This window comes from Ailuropoda melanoleuca, unplaced genomic scaffold (genome assembly GCF_002007445.2).
Source record: "Ailuropoda melanoleuca isolate Jingjing unplaced genomic scaffold, ASM200744v2 unplaced-scaffold9223, whole genome shotgun sequence".
NCBI classification, from domain to species: Eukaryota; Metazoa; Chordata; class Mammalia; order Carnivora; family Ursidae; genus Ailuropoda; species Ailuropoda melanoleuca.
In genome coordinates, this window is record NW_023254685.1 from 212,512 (window position 1) to 231,831 (window position 19,320).

The window sequence follows — 19,320 nt, forward strand, 5'->3', positions numbered from 1 at the left end:
TGCCATATAAGCATAGATGTAGAGGAAATGCTAATTAAGACCGGAAGGAGACAACCTCTACCCACCTAGTGGAATGGCTAACATTACAAGACTGACAATACCAAACAAATGTTAATGATAATATGGAGCAAAAGAAATCTTAAGGAAGGAGTGTAAATTGGCACAATCACTTTAGGAAAATGTTTTTTTTTTTAATTTTTTTTTTAAGTTTTTATTTATTCGACAGAGATAGAGACAGCCAGCGAGAGAGGGAACACAAGCAGGGGGAGTGGGAGAGGAAGAAACAGGCTCATAGCGCAGGAGCCTGATGTGGGGCTCGATCCCATAACGCCAGGATCACGCCCTGAGCCGAAGGCAGACGCTTAACCGCTGTGCCACCCAGGCGCCCCTAGGAAAATGTTTGACAGTATCTAGTAAAGCTGGAGATCTGCATCCCCCAATAAGCCAGCCAATTCATTCCTCCGGATGCACTGGCAGAAATGTATGTGCATATGTGCAGTAGGCACCTGGACACAAACGACCCTAGCAGCCCTGTTCAGGACAGACGAAAGAGAAAGCCCCGAAGCCTAGCAACAGCTGACTAATAAACACAGTGTGATATGCTGATTCAAAGTAATTCGATATAACAACGAAAATGAAACAACATTAGATACACAGAAAAAGAATGAGTCTTAACAAAATCAGAGCAAAAGAAGGCAGACAATAGAATGGATAGGTTTAAAGGAAATCATAAGGTTTTGTTTACATAAAGCTCAAAAACAGGCAAAATAAACTATGTGGTTTGGTGGTGCAAAGTTAAGTAGTAAAGTTATAATAAAAGGCAAGGAAGTGAATACCATAAAGGCTGGAGGTTGTTAGTGTCAGAAGGGAGGGCACTCTGAGCAGGAAGGGATAGGGGCCAGGGTAGTGTGGTGTTTCTTAATGGGTGGAGGTTACTTGGTTTTTGTTTTACAACAATGTATTATATATACATTTGTGCATTTTGCTTTTCTGTATGACCTCTGAACTTCTCAACTTAAAAGAGCTTTAAAGAAGCAAAGTGCAGGATGCAAAATCATAGAAAATTAAAGCCTCTATAGATGGCATTATCACAAACATGATAAATATATAAAGCATACTTACAGAAAATAAGCTGGAACAAAATTTGACAAAATATTAAGAATGGTTGTCTTAGGGTATTTGGAATAAAAGAACCTGTGTTCCTGAAATGCAGGGCGGAAGGACGAAATGGGAACCCTGACTGAATTCCTTGCTAATTACTCCTACAGTCACTGCTTGCTCTCCCAGGAGCAGCCACAAGAGGGAGCCTTCGTATCTGCAAGTTGAGTGTCACGTTCCATGATTGCTCAGGGCTTCAGCTAGAGAGCAAACTTCAAAGCTTTTCTCCCCTTCCCATTCCTGTGTTCAGGTATCTGCTGCTCTCTTGTCTTCCTACATGTTCTTTTTTTTTTTTTAAGATTTTATTTATTTATTTGAAAAAGAGAGACAGAGAGAGCACAAGCAGGCGGAGGGGCAAAGGGAGAAGCAGACGCCCCGCTGAGCAGGGAGCCCGATGCCACACTCGATCCCAGGACCCTGGCACCATGACCTGAGCTGGAGACAGATGATTAACTGACTGAGCCCCCCAGGCGCCCCTTCCTACATGTTCTCATGTGCACGCGCACTAGGCCTTCCCTTTCCTTGGGTAAGAAGTGAAAGGCAAAGAGCCTCAGGAGCTAACACTTACCCAACACCCGCTGCAGGCGCAGCCCTTTCCTGGGCACTTTGCAACCACATCACTTCTTGATAAGACCCACACAGGCTGTCCAGGTGTTGTATAAGGGAAGCAGCAGATGTGCTGGACCTCAGCAAACGGAGGTGCCCAGGAAAGGGCCGGCACGAAGCGGGTGACCGATGTTAGCTGCTATTCCTCTTTGTCTTGCACCTCTTACCGGAGGAGAGGGAAGGCCTAGCACGCGTGCGCATCGGAACACATAGGAAGACAGGAGAGCAGCGCAGACATGAACACAGGGAAAACGTGTGTTCTGAGACAGGAGACACACAGGAGAACCTAGATGGCTGACGTCAGGAGCAGGGGGAGCACGGACCCAGCCCAGCACTACTGGCTCCAGACAGACGGCTCGCTCAGGGAGGGGCTCCCCAGGAACCGGGGCGTGGTGTGCGCCTGGGGCTGCACTCACCAGCTCTGCCTGAGACTAACGCCGCCGATGAGGCCCTTTTACACAAGCACAGTGCTGGGCACAGGGGAGGCACCATACCGTTTGTCTCAAGAAGTACAGGGGCAGGGGCACACGGATGCAGGGGTGGGTAGGGCACAGGAAGGTTTTCTTTCACAGTCCCAAGGGTATTCTTTCTGGAACTTCAAAAAAGCTACCTCCTTCTGAGGGCAGTGACTCATGAGAAAACCCAAGCTTGTACACCCTTTCTTGTGCCTGCCTCAACATCATGTTACCGAGTTCTGGGTCTTTGCTTTGAGGGAGAGACCATTTTATTTTACTAGGAAATTCAGAGGCACCAACAACTATCTCTTTATACTGCAATAAGTTCAATAGAACAGATCTAAATTAAAAAAAAAAATAAACACATTAAAAATATTAGAAGACAACATAGGGAAATTTCTTTTTTTAAAAATTTCACAGTGGGGAAGGATGAAGGCTAAGAGGAAAAAGCCTGCATCAACCACCTGATGGAAGAATAGACAGTTGATAGAAAAAGTAACTCAAATAGCTGGATTTATACAAGGAAAAAAAAAAAAACAGAAGCACAAAATTATAGGGAAATACCAATTCCTACTTGTTAGTTTGGCAAATTCCCAGAAGTTGGTCACACACTATGTTGATTAGGGTTGGGGCACTCTAGGAGTGTTAAATGGTACAGTCTCCATGGAAGGCAGATTGGCCTTCCTGCCTCACCTCTCCCCTCACTTAGGAAAATTTCCCATGTGGTTCCCTCCTCTTGCATTTAGAGGTAAATAAATAGGTTGGTGCGAGTCACAGGTAACTTACCTCACTCCCAGGAAGGTCCCTGAGTGAAGGTGTTATGCTCAGGCCATGGTGATGCCAGCCTCTTTTCCCACTCTCTTCCTTCTGGTCATCCTGGTCTAGTGTCTGCAGAGAAAGTAGGAGGCTTGCCCGGGCCTTGGGGGTCTTGGATCTTTCAGAAACCTCTGAGCTGTTATCCACATCAATGTAGCTTCCAAGAGAAACCATGGAGATGGCACTGCTCCTGCCAGGGTAGTAGAAATCTGCCCGATGAACACCAGGCCTGGGGCTCCGGGGCTTGGGACCCATGGGTTTGCAGGGCACGCCTTGGCTACCATATGCCAAGCAACAGACAGAACTGGAAGGAAGTGTGTAGCTCATCCCAGCCTGCTGGGCACGAGGGCTGGTGGGTGACATCAGCCAGGACTTTTCAGGAAAGATACCTGAAGTTAGGTACCTACCACTTTCCTGGGGGCTTGTGCATTTAATGGTTGGCTCACTTTTTCTCCTGTTATCTGGAGAGACCAAATTGCTGGATGACAAAGGTGTGGGGGAATGTGGAGGTGACCAGTGACCTCCAAAAACACAGCTTTCCTTGTCTTCTACCTGCTCCTTACAGTGACTGTTGGTCCTTGGTGGAGAAGGTCTGAGGGGCTTCAAGATTTCCCGTCCTGGAGCCAGATTCACTAAGGTGGGCCTTTTGGGGCCTTCTGCATCTTTGCCTTTCAGAAGTGCACGCCAGGAACTCTGCCGGGGCCTGCTCTTCTCCTTCCCGCCCTTGAGAGAAACTGGAGAACATTCATCCGTGTTCTCTTTTTCTAAAACTTTTGACTCAAAGAAGTTTGCAAAGGTCTTATGAGCTAAGGCCAACCTTGCCCTGAGCCTTTTCTCTGGAGTTTTTAGTCTCTTAGAGTCACAGCGTTCTGAGGACAGTGTTCTGCTCCTGAGGTCCCCTTCTCTCAGCCCTGCAGCCCCGCCCCCTGCGCCCTGGGGGGTGGCCTTCCAAGAGGCACTGGGGCCCACCTGGTGTGTAGGAGGCACATCCCGGCCCACTGGGCTCTGCCAGCAGGTCGCAGGGCCCCCAGTGTCTGCACGCAGCTCTTCAAGGTCCGAAGAACCCACGGTCCGGGCAGGAGCACTGGCTACAGTGGAGCCAGTGGGCTGCAGATGCCCGGGGCCCTGCGCATGGGCATCCCTTCCTGGGGTCTTGGCAACCGAGGGCCTGCTGTTCCTGAGGGAGGTCACCTTGGGAAACATCAGGTGCTTCCCAGACTTCTGTGAGGCCTTGCAGGAGCGGCGGATTGGGCCCGGCGGTGGGAGAGCTTGGGTGCTGGCAGAGGCAGGGGCGCTGGAACCCTTCTCCGCCTCTGCTTCCCCAGCTCCTCTCCTGGCCTCGGGGCTCTGTGCTCTTCGGCTCCCCATGAGGCGAAGGCCCTGGGCCCTGTGTCTGTCTTCAGGGCCAGGGCTGGGCACCCTAGCAGCGTGCTCCCTGTCTGCCCCAGGCGGTTTTGTTTCTGTAGCATCCCCTGTACTCACCCTGCCCTGGGCGGGCTCCTGGGAACAAGTCTCTTTGCCCAGGGGCCTCTCTTGGGAGGCAGCTTGGGGGAGCAGAACTACCCCAAGTTCTGAGGCTTGGGCCCCCTGCCAAAGAGTCCTATCCTCACCTCCCAGTCTGCTGGCTATGGGCAGCTCACACTCATTGCCACAAGTCTGTGGTTTCCCAGCCCTGGGAGATTCACAGGGGGTCGCTCCAGCACTGCAGGGAGATCGTGGTCTTTTCTCCAGAAATTCAGACTGTGTTTCTGGAAGAGGAGCCGCCTTCCTCCTGGTGGCCTGCCGACCTTTCTGCTCAACAGCTATAATGATGAGTGTGCACCTGCCCCTAGAGGTGTCTATTTCGGGCTCTAGGTTCAGGCCCTCAGGAGAAGACTGTGCACCACTCTCCAGCCCCTGGTCACACTCATCCCCACCACTGCAATGAGACACGGTGGCTGCTGTGGTTTCCGAAAATTCCTGCAAGGCACTTTTGGTGCAGTTGGGGTCTAGAACCATCACGTCTTCCACTTCCTTTGAAGTGTGTGTTGCACTTGATTTCAGGGTGGTCTCTGGAGCGACTGAACAATCACCCCCTTCACAGCAACCCATCCAGTCTCTGTTCCTCACCTGTGACCTGCTATTGCTAGAATGATGTGGGAATTTGGCTCTAACAGGGGGCTTTCTTTTCTCACTGAGAATGTACTTTGATCTGTAATTACTGGTTTGGTTTCCTGCCTCAACAGAAATGTCCTGAAGGTGCTTTTGTCTGTCATTCACATCAGCATTGTTTGGTGCAGGGCCAGTGCCTTGGGGTTCCTCTTGTAGGCTTTCTGGGCTGTGTTCTGACTTGCACTCTGTGGGCACTGGCACTTCCTCCGTGCTAAGGCTCACAGACTCTGCAGTAAGGGATGAAGAGACTGGGCAGGATCTAGAATCCTGTCCCAACTGGTTTTCCAGCCAGAGATATTCACAGGGTGCGTCCTGAAAGGCCCCTTTCCAGCTAGGAGCCCTGAGATTATACTGGTCCTGCAAGTAAGGGGCCCTCCTTTGTGAAGCAGAAGGCAAAGGAGACAGTTGGGTGGGAACTGGGTGAAGAGGGTTTTGTGTTCTTGGATCTTGTTCTGCTTTGGCCCCTTCCTTCGAATGAGTCCCAGATTTCACAAAGTTGTGTCCTGGAGGGTTCTCAGGGTGTCTTAAGGGAAACACTGCTCTGGAATGGGCCCTAGTCAGTGTCCTCATGTGCTCACAGTAGTGCTCTCGAGGTGTCCTGTCCTTGTCATTAACGTTTTCTGGGGCACTCCGGTGAAGCTTGGCATACGTGAGGCAAGATGTCCCCAAAGGAAGCTGACAAGGGGCACCAGAGCAGGGCCGGGCACAGAGCAAGTCTGTGTTCTCTTCAGGGCCTAAGGTACTTCCCTTCTTTGTCCTGGCTCCCAGAGGAGCTGTGTTGTGCAGTGGACCTCTATAAGGCAGCCCTGATCCCCTGGCCGTGTTGTGGATGTGTGGCCAGCTCTGGCGCAGTTCACAGCACCAGAGAAGGAAGGGCCAGACCACTGGGATGCCCAGACAACTCTCAGACCTGGACTTCTGAAGAGAAAAAATAGAGAATCCCCTGAGGTCTTGTGCAGTCACCACCTTTGCTGGCTGGAGAGTGTAGCTGCCTGTGGTACCCCGTGAGCAGCCGTCTATGTGGTGAGACCCTGCCGGCAAACGCTCGAGCTCCAGGCTGGCCACGCCATTGTCCTGGGGGTGTTCTGTCTTCTCCTCTTCAGCAACTGCAGCAAAGGCTTGAAACCCACTTTTGTAAGACTCCTCCTTGAGGTCAAGGGACAAGTCTAGGTTCTCCTTTGGGTCAAGCCCAGGGACACGAGTTGAATGCTGCTCGTGAGGCGTTCTGGTTGCTGGGATGTCAGGGCATCCCCATTGTCCTTCTCTGTCCCCAGACGTACCACTTAGAGGAAGGCAGATTCCCCCCGTGAGGTCACCAGGCAGGGACTCTGCATCAGAGGCACTTTCAAAGGGGTCGGTTTTTGTGTCTGAATGACTTTCGCTCTGGTGGGACAGTGTCTCAAAATCATTGTGGTCTGTTTCCTGGCACCATCCCTGTTCCTCTGGTTCTGCAGGAGAAGTGGGGAGCTCTTTATCTTCAATCTTGTCTTTACCTGGCAGGTGTGCACCTGGCTCTGGAGTCTGGAAGGGCAAGAAGAGAGGAGTCAGAGACAAGGCCTCAGGATATTTGCACACATGTTTACACGGCACCAGCCTTTGTCAGAAGGAGGAAGGTTCAGAAACATCTCATTAGTTCCCCATGTGTGCCTAGGGAAAGAGAGGTAAATATGCCCCAAACAGTAGGGAGAAAATGTAGCACATAGCTAAAAGCAACCCTAATAAAAAGTCAGAATAGGACATATGAGCATGTGCAGTTGAAGTAAGTGTAAATAGGTTGTGTGAGTCATGGTGAAAAGCATATTTCTGCCTAATGTTCTCAGCAGGAAAGAACAAACAATATATGTTTGCTTTGTGTTGTTTGTTCTTATGTAACCAACTGGATTCAAGTCAACACTCTTACAGTTAGAAGTGTTTTCTGAATTAGGTTTCCTGGAGTAAAAAAAAAAAAATACAAGAGTTACCAAATTTCAAACACATTTTGTGATATTATAAATCCCCAAGACAGTTTTGAGAATAGGAAGAAAAATAGAAAACTGTGCAAGTATTTGCAAATTTTCCTTTTGTCATTATGCATCTCTTTTTTAAAGATTATTTATTTTACAGAAAGAGAGAGAGAATGGGGGGAGAGGCAGAGGGAGAGGGAGAGAGTCCCAGGCAGACTCCCTGCTGAGCACAGAGCCCGCCTGGGGCTTGATCCCAGGACCATGACCTGAGCCAAAAGCAGATGCTTAACCAGTTGAGCCACCCAGGTGCCCTTGCACCCAACTTCCAATCCCAAACTCCCCAGAGACTCCTTAGATCAGGAGTGGAGCCCTGGCTAAGGCTCCTCCTCATAAGCTTTGTACAGAAGCCATTTACTCAACCAGCCCTTCCTAAGCATGGTTTCTTAGGACTTGTCATTAAGAGATTTCTCAAAGTAAATGCTTTTAGTTACTCCTTAACTGAGAGGAGAAAATCAGACAAACACCAAAGCATGTGAAAGCATGCTTTTAAGGTACAAGATAGATGCAGAACATCAGGAATAACTATAGTTTCAAATTTGTTGCAAAGCAGGAAGGAGTCGGGAATAGGAAAGGAAACATTACAAATAAAACCTTTGGAAAGGAGGGCTGTGTGCTTGCTGTGTGGTATCCAGGAGGATATATCCAGTGAGGAAGCCAGGGTTTCCCAGAGTCCCCAACAGGAACACAGGGGTGCAGTCACCCAACTCCCAGGTGCCAGGCACCACCCACAGCCCTGCCAGAATGAGCAAGACATGGATGTGAACATGCCTTGGCAAGCACAGAGGCCCGCTGACAGGGCTGCAGCACGCTCCTGCTCAGTGAGTGCTGCCTCTGGGGCCTCTGTTCCCTCCTCTCACCAAGTGCGTTAGTAAATCAGCACTGCCACAGCTCAGCATCACTTTACAGACTCACAGTGGCATTGGACCCAGGGAATTCCAAAGTCCCAAGTTCCAAATGACCAATGATGTGGGCAATGACTAAACCCAAATGCCAGAGGTCTCCTTCCTGCCCCTACTTCTACTCAGCATCACCCCCCAGAACACTGCCAGTAAGGGGATGGGCTGCCGCCAAGAAGCTGGACTCCCTGGCTGGGTCTTGCTGATAGTCAGGCCTTTCTTTTGAGTTCCAGGTTATTTTGGCAAGAGGTCTCATTCTGTCTCAATGAAAATAAACGACTTTGGGAAAAAATACAAAATAACTTTTCTAGATTACAAAGTTGGTGGAGTCTCTGCAGGAGCACTGGAATAGCAGGTTTAAAATTCCTTAAAGTGTACAAATGCTGAAATACGAAGACTAGATGTCTTTTTAAAAAAGCATTTGATTTGGTTGAATATTAGGTTCTAAATCTTATGAAGAAAGAATATTTTCAGGACACCTGGGTGGCCCAGTCAGTTGTGTCTGCCTTTGGCTTGGATCGTGGTCCCAGGGTCCTGGGATCAAACCCCATGTTGGGCTCTCTGCTCAGTGGGGAGCCTGCTTCTCCCTCTGCCTGCTGCTCCCCCTGCTTGTGCTCTCTCTCTTTCTCTCGCTGTCAAATACATAAATAAATCTTATCAAAAAGAGAGAGAGAGAATATTTTCTACCTGACTTGACTCAGGAGTAATCCTCAAATAATTTCTCAACATGATTCCATATAATTTCAGGGTCACCCGAAGGGATGGCCTAGGAGTTAAATCTTGAACCAAAAGTATTCTTTTTGTTGAAGTTTTTTGTGGGAGTGAGTAGTGGGTCAAATTTGAATGTTTTTAAGCAGAAAAGCTCTCTATTTTGTCACAGTCCTGACGCTTCCTAATTGTCTTGTTTCTGTAACTATATGAAGCTTCAAACACTAGGGCAAGGTGTTTGGACTTTCTCCTTTTTTTTCTTCCTAATTGCCATTATGATTTGGTCATTGACCCATGATTTATTTAAATGTATGTTTTACTTATCTTTTTGTTTCTGATTTCTATTTAATTATAATCAGAGAGTGTGGTCTGTATGATATCAATTCTTTGAAATTAGTTGAAACTGGCTTTACGGCATAATACAGGTTTTATTTCATAGATGTTCCCTGGGTGTTTGAAAAGAATGTGTATTCTCTAATAAGCTCGCAGGGTTTAATAAGTGCTCATTAGCTCAAGCTTGTTAACTGCTAAATCCTCATTAATACTAATAATCCTCAGTAATTTGATCAGTTTTTCATCTGCTATTAAGAGAAGGGTAATTTTAACATTTAACATAACCACAAAGGTAGTATGTTTGTCAGTCTACTCTTAACTCTGTCATCTTATAATTTACATATTTCAGCATTATGTTAGGCGCATAAACAAGTTTATGATGGTACATCTTCCTGGTGAGTGGCTCTTTTTATTATTACATAGTAATCTTCTTTAACCCTAATTAAGATTTTTGCTTTCAAGGCTATCTTCTCTAATGTTAATAGACTTAGACCAGCTTTCTTTGGGTTTTTCCATTCCTTTACTTTCAATCTCTCTATGTCCCTTAGGTGTATTTCATAAACAACATATAGCTGGGCTTTCAAAATCCAGTATTTCAGTCTATTTATATTTATTTATTTATTTATTTATTTATTTATTTATTTATTTATTATTTTAAAAGATTTTATTTATTTATTTGAGAGATAGAACGAGAGTGAGAGAGAGAGAGCATGAGAGGGGAAGGGGCAGAGGGAGAAGCAGACTCCCCACTGAGCAGGGACCCTGATGCTGGGCTGGATCCCAGGACTCCAGGATCATGACCTGAACCGAAAGCAGACGTTTAACCGACTGAGCCACCCAGGCACCCCTCTCAGTCAGTTTTAACTAGAAAGATTAATCAGTAAGCATTTATTGTGATCACTGGCATACTTGGGTTTCTATCTACTGCCATAATTCATTCCTTTTGAGCTTCCCCTTTTTTCCTGGGAATTTCTCTCTTTGTGTGTGTGGATTCAGCAATGGTTTGCTTAACAGCATATATTTAAAGGAATGTTGCACTTCGATTCTGTGTATTTTTGTTGCAGTGAGCATTTGGGGCAATACATAATCTGCAATAATTCTAGAATCAGAAGTTCCTGTCACTCTGCTCACTGTAGTCTGGCTGGCTGGCTGCTCACTCACCCAAATCACTCTGGTAGAAGCCTCTAGTGGGATAGACTGGTGATGGGTAGTAAGGAGGGCACGTACTGCATGGTGCACTGGGTGTTATATGCAACTAATGAATCATCGAACTTTACATCAGAAACCAGGGATGTACTGTATGGTGACTAACATAATATAATAAAATAATATTATAATAAAAAAAAAGAAGTCTCTAGCGACTTTGCGTTTCCAAACCCAAGGCTCTGGTTTTCTGTCTTGCTCGTTCTTCTTCTTCTTCTGTTGTTTTTTTTTTGTTGTTGTTGTTGTTGTTTGACTATTTAGTTTTTTTTTTACAACTTTTTTGAGATACAATTGACATAAAATAAACCGTACATATTGCAAGTGTACAATTAAAGTTTTTTTTCTATACATCCGGGAAGCCATGGCCACCATCTAGATAATGAACACTTCTCTTACTCCCAAAAGTTACCTCACGCTTTTTTTGCTCCCTCTCATGCCCCTCTCACCTCTCCCTGGCCACCCCCCTTCATCCCCAGGTGATCTTTATCTGCTTTCTGCTACTACAGATTAATTTGCATTTTCTGGAATTCCATGAAATGAAATCATACTGTATGTATTTTTTGTTTGGCATTTTTCACTCAGCACAATTATTTTGAGAGTTGTCTATGCTGCATGTATCAATAATTTGTTTTATTGCTAAGTAGTATTCCATTGTAGAGAGATAGCACCTTTGTTAATCCACTCATCTGCTGATAGACATTTGAGTTGCTCCCAGGTTTGGCTCTGCAAATAAAACTGCAATGAACATTCATGTTTGAGTCTTTGTATGGATGTGTGCTTTCATTTCTTTTGAATAAATACTGAGGAATGAAATGATTGGATCATATGGAAGGGCTATATGTTTAATTTCTTAAGAAATGGCAAACAGCTTTCCCTTCCATTCCGTTTTACACTCCCCCAGCAATATGTGACAGTGAGCTGCTCCACACCACCACCCACTTTGGTACAGTAGGCTTTGTTGATTTCAGCCATCCTAGTGGCTGTGAAGTGGTATCTCACTATGGTCTTAATTTGTATTTCCCTAATGACATATGATGTTAAATATTTTTTCATATGCTTTTTTCCATCTGTACATCTTCTTTGAAGAAATAGCAGCTCAATTTTCAGTTTTTTGTCCATTAAAAAAATTGGGTTGTAGTCTTATTATTGAGTTATAAGACTTCTTTACAGAGCCTATATAAAGTCTTTTGTTTGATGTATCTTTTGCAAAGTTTCTTCAAGTCTGTGGCTTGTCTTTTCATTTTATTAACAATTATTTTTTATTTGTAGAGTGAAAAGTTTTCATTTTGATGAAGCCCAATTAATTGATTTTTTTAAATGTTTTTTTATTATATTATGTAAGTCACCATACAGTACATCCCTGGTTTCCGATGTAAAGCTCGATGCTTCATTAGTTGCGTATAACACCCAGTGCACCATGCAATACGTGCCCTCCTTACCACCCATCACCAGTCTATCCCATTCCCCCACCCCCTCCCCTCTGAAGCCCTCAGTTTCTTTCTCAGAGTCCATAGTCTCTCATGCTTCATTCCCTCTTCTGATTACCCCCCGTTCTTTATCTCTTTCTTCCCCTACCGATCTTCCTAGTTCTTATGTTCCATAGATGAGAGAAATCATATGATAATTGTCTTTCTCTGCTTGAATTATTTCACTGAGCATTATCTCCTCCAGTGCCGTCCATGTTGCAGCAAATGTTGAGAATTCGTTCTTTCTGATAGCTGAGTAATATTACATTGTATATATGGACCATGACTTCTTAATTGATATTTATAGGTCATGTTTTTTGTATGTCGCATTTCATTTTATTTTATTTTATTATTTTAATAATAATTTTTTAATATGTTATGTTAGTCACCATACAACATATACTTAGTTTTTGATGTAGTGTTCCATAATTCATTATTTGCATATAACACCCAGTGCACCATGCAATATGTGCCCTCCTTAATACCCATCACTAGCCTATCCCAATCCCCCACCCCCCTTCCCTCTGAAGCCCTCAGTTTCTCAGAGTCCATAGTCTCTCATGGTTCATTCCCCCTTCTGTTTACCGCCCCTTCATTTTTCCCGACATTCTCCTACCGACCTTCCTGCTATTTCTTATGTTCCATAGATGAGTGAAACCATATGATAATTGTCTTTCTCTGCTTGACTTATTTCACTTAGCATAATCTCCTACAGACCCGTCCATGTTGCTGCAAATGTTAGGTAATTGTTCTTTCTGATGGCTGAGTAATATTCCATTGCATATATGGACCACATCTTCTTTATCCAGTCATCTGTTGAAGGGCAACTCGGCTTCTTCCACAATTTAGCTATTGTGGACAATGCTGCGATGAACATTGGGGTGCATATGGCCCTTCTCTTCACTATGTCTGTATCTTTNCCCCCTTCCCTCTGAAGCCCTCAGTTTCTCAGAGTCCATAGTCTCTCATGGTTCATTCCCCCTTCTGTTTACCGCCCCTTCATTTTTCCCGACATTCTCCTACCGACCTTCCTGCTATTTCTTATGTTCCATAGATGAGTGAAACCATATGATAATTGTCTTTCTCTGCTTGACTTATTTCACTTAGCATAATCTCCTACAGACCCGTCCATGTTGCTGCAAATGTTAGGTAATTGTTCTTTCTGATGGCTGAGTAATATTCCATTGCATATATGGACCACATCTTCTTTATCCAGTCATCTGTTGAAGGGCAACTCGGCTTCTTCCACAATTTAGCTATTGTGGACAATGCTGCGATGAACATTGGGGTGCATATGGCCCTTCTCTTCACTATGTCTGTATCTTTGGGGCAAATACCCAGTAGTGCAATTGCTGGATCATGGGGTAGCTCAATTTTTAACTTTTTTTTAAAGATTTTATTTACTTATTTGAGAGAGAGACTGCCAGCGACAGAGGGAACACAAGCAGGGGGAGTGGGAGAGGAAGAAGCAGGTTCCCAGCAGAGGAGCCTGACATGGGCCTCAATCACAAGACTACGGGATCACGCCCTGAGCCAAAGGCAGACGCTTAATGATTGCGCCACCCAAGCGCCACTCAAGGTTTAACTTTTTAAGGGACCTCTACACTGTTTTCCAAAGCAGCTGTACCAACTTGCATTCCCACCAACAGTGTAAGAGGGATCCCCTTTCTCCACATCCTTTCCAACAATTGTTGTTCCCTGCCTTGTCAATTTTTGCCATTCTAACTGGTGTAAGGTTGTATCTCAATGTGGTTTGGATTTGAATAAGCCTGATGGCTAATGATTTTGAACATTTTTTCATGTGTCTGTTAGCCATTTCTATGTCTTCATTTGAAAAGTGTATGTTCATATCTTCTGCCCATTTTATGATTTGTTTATTTGTTTCTCCTGTATTGAGTTTGAGAAGTTTTTTGTAGATCTTGGATACCAGTCTTTTATCTGTAGTGTCATTTGCAAATATCTTCTCCCATTCCGTGGGCTGTCTCTTAGTTTTTTGGACTGTTTCCTTGGCTGTGCAGAAGCCTTTTACCTTGATGAAGTCCCACAAGTTCATTTTATCTTTTGTTTCTCTTGCCTTTGGAGATGTGTCATGAAAAAAGTTGCTGTGGCCATGTCAAAGAGGTTGCAGTCTATGTTCTCCTCTAGGATTTTGATGGATTCCTGTCTCACATTGAGGTCTTTCATCCATTTGGAGTTTATCTTTGTGTATGGTGTGAGAGAGTGGTCAAGTCCATTCTTTTGCATGTAACTGTCCAATTTTCACAGTACCATATATTGAAGAGACTGTCTTTTTGCCACCGGATGTTTTTTCCTGCTTTGTCAAAGATTAGTTGCCCAAAGAGCCGAGGGTCCATTTCTGGGTTCTCTACCCTGTTCCATTGGTCTAGGTGTCTGTTTTTGTGCCAGTACCATGCTGTCTTGGTGATCACAGCTTTGTAGTATAGCTTGAAATCTGTCAATGTGATGCCCCAGCTTTGTTTTTCCATTTCAACAGTTCCTTGGCGATTCGGGGCCTTTTCTGATTCCACAAAAATTTAAGGGCTGTTTGTTCCAGCTCTTTGAAAAATGTCATTGGCATTTTGATCGGGATGGCATTGAAAGTGTAGATTGCTCTGGTAGCATTGACATTTTAATTATGTTTAATTATGTTTTCTTCTGATCCATGAGCATGGGATATTTTCCCATCTTTTTGTGTCTTCCTCAATGTCTTTCAAGAGTGATTCATAGTTCCTAGAATATAGATCCTTTACATCTCTGATTAAGTTAATTCTGAGATAACATATGATTTTTGGTGCTAGGGTGAATGGAATGGATTCCCTAATTTTTCTTTCTTCAGTCTCATTGTTCGTGTATAGAAATGCAACTGATTTCTGAGCATTGATTTTGTATCCTGCCACATTACTGAATTGCTCTATAAGTTCTAGTAGTTTGGGGGTGGAGTCTTTTGGGTTTTCCATATAGAGGATAATGTCATCTGTGAAGACAGACAGTTTGACTTCTTCTTTGCCGATTTGGATACCTTTTATCCCTTTTTGCTGTCTGATTGCTGTTGCAAGGACTTCTAGTACTACGTTGAATAATAATAGCAAGAGTGGGCATCCTTGTCATGTTTCTGAACTTAAGGGAAAGATTGAGAATGATATTCGCTGTAGGCATTTCATAGATGGTTTTTATGAAATTGAGGATTGTACCCTCTATCCCTTCACTCTGAAGGGTTTTAATCAGGAAACGATGCTGTATTTTGTCAAATGCTTTTTCTGCATCAATTGAGAGGGTTATATGGTTCTTGACTCTTTTCTTGTTGATATTATCTATCACACTGATAGATTTGCGAATGTTGAACCACCCTTGCATCCCAGGGATGAATCCCACTTGGTCTTGATGGATAATCCTTTTAATGTACTGTTGGTTCCTATTAGCTAGGATCTTGTTGAGAATTTTGGCGTCCATATTCATCAGGGATATCGGTCTGTAATTCTCCTTTTTGATGGGGTCTTTGCCTGGTTTGGGGATCAAGGTAATACTGGCGTCATAGAATGAGTTTGGTAGTTTTCCTTCCGTTTCTAATTTTGGAAGCAGCTTCAGGAAAACAGTTACTATTTCTTCTTTGAATGTTTGGCAGAATTTCCCGGGGAATCCATCAGGCCCTGGACTCTTGTTTTCGGGAGATTAGTGATCAGTGCTTCATTCTCTTCATAATTAATTGCTCTGTTTAAATAATCTATTTCTTCCTGTTTCAGTCTTCCTAGTTTGTTTCCAGGAAGGCATCCATTTCTTCCAGGTTGTTTAATTTATTGGCATATAGTTGTTGATAAAAGTTTCTAATAATCCTTCCTGTTTCATTGGTGTTGGTCGTGATCCCTCCCCTTTCATTCATAATTTTATTAATTTGGGTCCTTTCTCTATTCTTTTGAATAAGTCTGGCCAGTGGCTTATCGATCTTATTTATTCTTTCAAAGAACCAGCTTCTAGTTCTGTTGATCTGCTCCACTATGCTCCTGGTTTCAAATTCATTGATCTCTGCTCTAATCTTGATCAACTGCTTTCTCGTGCATAGGTTAGGCCTGTTCTTCTGTTCCAGCTCCAGCTTCTTGAGGTGAGAATATAAAAATTGCATTTTAGATTTTTCTATTCTTTTGAGTGAGGCTTGGATGGCTATGTATTTTCCCCTTAGGACTGCCTTTGCTGTGTCCCACAGGCTTTGGACCATGTGTTTTCATTCTTTTTGGTGTCCAAAAATTGTTTAATCTCCTTCTTAATTCTCTGGTTTATCCAATCATTCTTGAGCAGGATGGTTCTTAGTTTCCAAGTGTTTGAGTTTCTTCCAAATTTTTCCTTGTGATTGAGTTCCAGTTTCAAAGCATTGTGGTTTGAGAATATGCAGGGAATAATCTCAGTCTTTTGGTTTTGGTTGAGACCTGTTTTTTGACTCAGTATATGGTCTATTCTGGAGAAAGTTCCATGTGTGTTCGAAAAGAAGGAGTATTCTGTTGTTCTGGGGTGTAGTGTTCTGTATATATCTATGAGGTCCATCTGTTCCAGTATGTCATTCAAAGCTCTTGTTTCTTTGTTGATTTTCTGCTTAGGTGATCTGTCTATTGCTGAGAGTGGAGGGTTGAGGTCCCCTACTAGTAACGTAGTATTATCTATATGTCTCTTTATTCTGGTAAAGAATTGGCTTGTGTATTGTGCTGCTCCCCTGTTGGGGCATAGATATTTATAATTGTCATTTTCACTTGTTGGATACATCCTTTAAGAATAATATAGTGTTCTTCTGTATCTCTCCCTACAGTCTTTAGTTTAAGATCTAATCTGTCTGATATGAGAACTGCTACCCCAGCTTTCTTTTGAAATCCATTGGCATGAAACATGGTTTTCCATCCCTTCACTTTCAGTCTGGATGTATCTTTAGGTTCAGAATGAGTCTATTGTAGAGAGCAAATGGATGGGTCATGTCTTTTTATCAAATCTGCAACCCTGTGACATTTTATGGGAGCATTTAGGCCATTCACATTGAGGGTGATTATTGAGAGTTATGATTTAATGATGTCATGTTGCCTGTGAAGTCTTTGTTTCTATAGATTGTAAATTTCTGTTCTGTATTACTCTTGGGGACTTTTTACTTTTATAGAACCCCTCTTAATATCTCATGTAGGGATGGCTTGGTGGTGGTTACAAATTCCTTCAGTTTCTCCCGGTCTTGGAAGGTCCTTACCTCTCCATCAATTCTGAATGAAAGCCTTCTGGATAAAGGATCCTTGGCTGCATGTTGTTCTCAGAAGGAGCTTTGAAAATAACTTGCCAAACTTTCCTGGCCTTCCAGGTCTGTGTAGACAGGTCCGACATTATTCTGATATTTTTCCTTCTGTATGTAAGGATTTTCTTCTCCCTGGCCACTTTCAATACTGTATCCTTGGATCTAATATTTGTGCATTGCACTATGACGTGACGTGGTGTAGCTCTGTTCTCACTTATATTGGGAGGGGTCCTCTCTGCCTCTTGGACATGAATGCTTGTTTTCTTAGCCAGATTAGAGAAATTCTCATCTACAATTTGTTCAAATACATCTTCTAGACCTCTCTCTTTCTCCACCCCCTCGGGGATGCTGATGATTCTGACATTGGAACGTTTCATTGAGTCAGTAATCTCCCGTAATCAACATTCTTGAAATTGGATTTTTTTTGAGCCAAGTTCCCTTTTTTCCTTCTTTTCTATAATCCCATCTTCCAATTCACTAATTCTTTCCTCTACCTCATTTACCCTGGCCGTCAGAACATCCAGTTTAGACTGCATTTGATTCATACCATTTTTAATTTCTGCCAGATTCGCTCTCATTTCTGCCCTTAGAGATTCTATATTCTTGTTAATTATTTTCGTTTCAAGCCTACACATCATCTTGACCATTGTTACTCTGAACTCCATTTCTGACAATTTGGTTATATCCATATCCATCAGTTCTGTGGCAGAGGCCACAGTCTCTGTCTCCTTTCTTTGCTGGGGATTCCTCCTCCTTGTCAATTTGATGAGTAGAGGTTGGGGTGATACACAGAGCCCAAGTTATTGACCAGGACCCAGGCAATGTGCACTTGTTTTATAGGGACCTTAGGGATGTGGGCTTCTTGATTTTTCAGGCTGCCTTTTGGGGGAGGGGCCTGCCACACTGATACTNGCTGCCTTTTGGGGGAGGGGCCTGCCACACTGATACTCAGGCAACCCTGTTTGGGTAGAGTTACCTTATCCCCTGTGAGGGGGGATGGGGAATGGCACAAAGTGAACCAGTATTTCTGGGCTTTTGTTCTCTGGAAGCTTTCCCTGGTGGTTTTCTGTGACTCTTCTGAGAGTCAGAGCAGCAGTGGCCGTATCCTAGCCTCTTTCTCAGAACTGAGAGATTGCAGTCCGCTCTCCACTGAGCTCTCCTGGCCACTTCTACTCTGTTTCTTTCGGTGCCTCTAAAAACCCTGCAGCGTCCCAGGTTGTGTGCCTCACAGCAGCTCTCCCAGCCCTCACCTCCAGGGCTGGCACGTCTCCGTCCTTTGTGCTTCTAACACTGCCAGCTGCCCCTGGTTCCTGCGCACGCTCCCAAGCTCCCTGTTTCAGTGTGCTTCGCGTGCACTCAGGAACGCTGCTTTTTCTATCTTGTTGCGCGTGCACTCCTGAGCTCCTGTTTTCAGTCTGGTTCCAGTGAGCGCTCCGGAGCTCCGGTTTTCAGTCTGATCACGCCCACTCTCCCGAACTCTCAGTCTCAGTCTAGCTTGAGTGTGCTCTCTGGAGCTCCGGTTTTCAGCTTTCCAGAGAAAGTGGTCTTTTTGGTGCAGCAGAGTCTGGGTTATAGGCATATTTTTCTCACTTGCCTGAGTTCACATTTCTGTCAATGGCTGCCACAAGGCTGAGTGAACTTATCTTACTGGATTTGGGGAAAGATGAAGGAGGGAAATCAGAGCCCTCCAAAAATTCTAAATATTCTCCTACCACTCTAAGTTATATTGATTTCTCCATGTTAAACATGGAAAGTAAGTTTACCAGTTCTTTTCACAACTGGTTGGTCACAAATACTTTGCAGACATAAACTATGTCACATAACTTGTCGTCTAGTACAGGGCTTGGCACAGAGTAAACACAAGGTCATATTTGAGGGACACAGAATTACACAGGGACACTACTGCAATGGATGGCTATTTTAACTTTGTGGCTAAAGATCTGAAAATCATATCATTTTATTTTCACAGGTGATTTTCCCCAAGCATAATATTCAAAGGTACATTCAAACATGCACATTTTCCACTTATTGTGTGTATTAGACCCGTGCCAACAGAGGCAAAACCTCTTGTTTTTTGAGTTTTCCAATTTGTGAATGTATTTTATTTTACTACAGAAATGAAATATTTTATTATTCCACCTGAGTAAAGGAGTGTTTTTTCTTTATTATATTATGTTAATCACCATACAGTACATCTCCAGATTCGATGTAAAGTTTGATGCTTCATTAGTTGCGTATAACACCCAGTGCACCATGCAATACGTGCCC

The 19,320-nt window shown here is 44.1% G+C and overlaps 1 protein-coding gene across 3 annotated transcripts in view; it reads right to left on the reverse strand.

The window, feature by feature from the left end:
* ARHGEF4 (Rho guanine nucleotide exchange factor 4) overlaps positions 1-19,320 on the reverse strand; it is a 233,643-nt gene that overhangs the window by 120,573 nt on the left and 93,750 nt on the right. For all 3 annotated transcript variants that reach the window (XM_034653501.1, XM_034653500.1, XM_034653502.1), the window contains exon 2: positions 3,006-6,707. In XM_034653501.1, the coding sequence (XP_034509392.1) occupies positions 3,006-6,707 (3,702 nt within the window). The remainder of the gene's footprint in view (positions 1-3,005; positions 6,708-19,320) is intronic.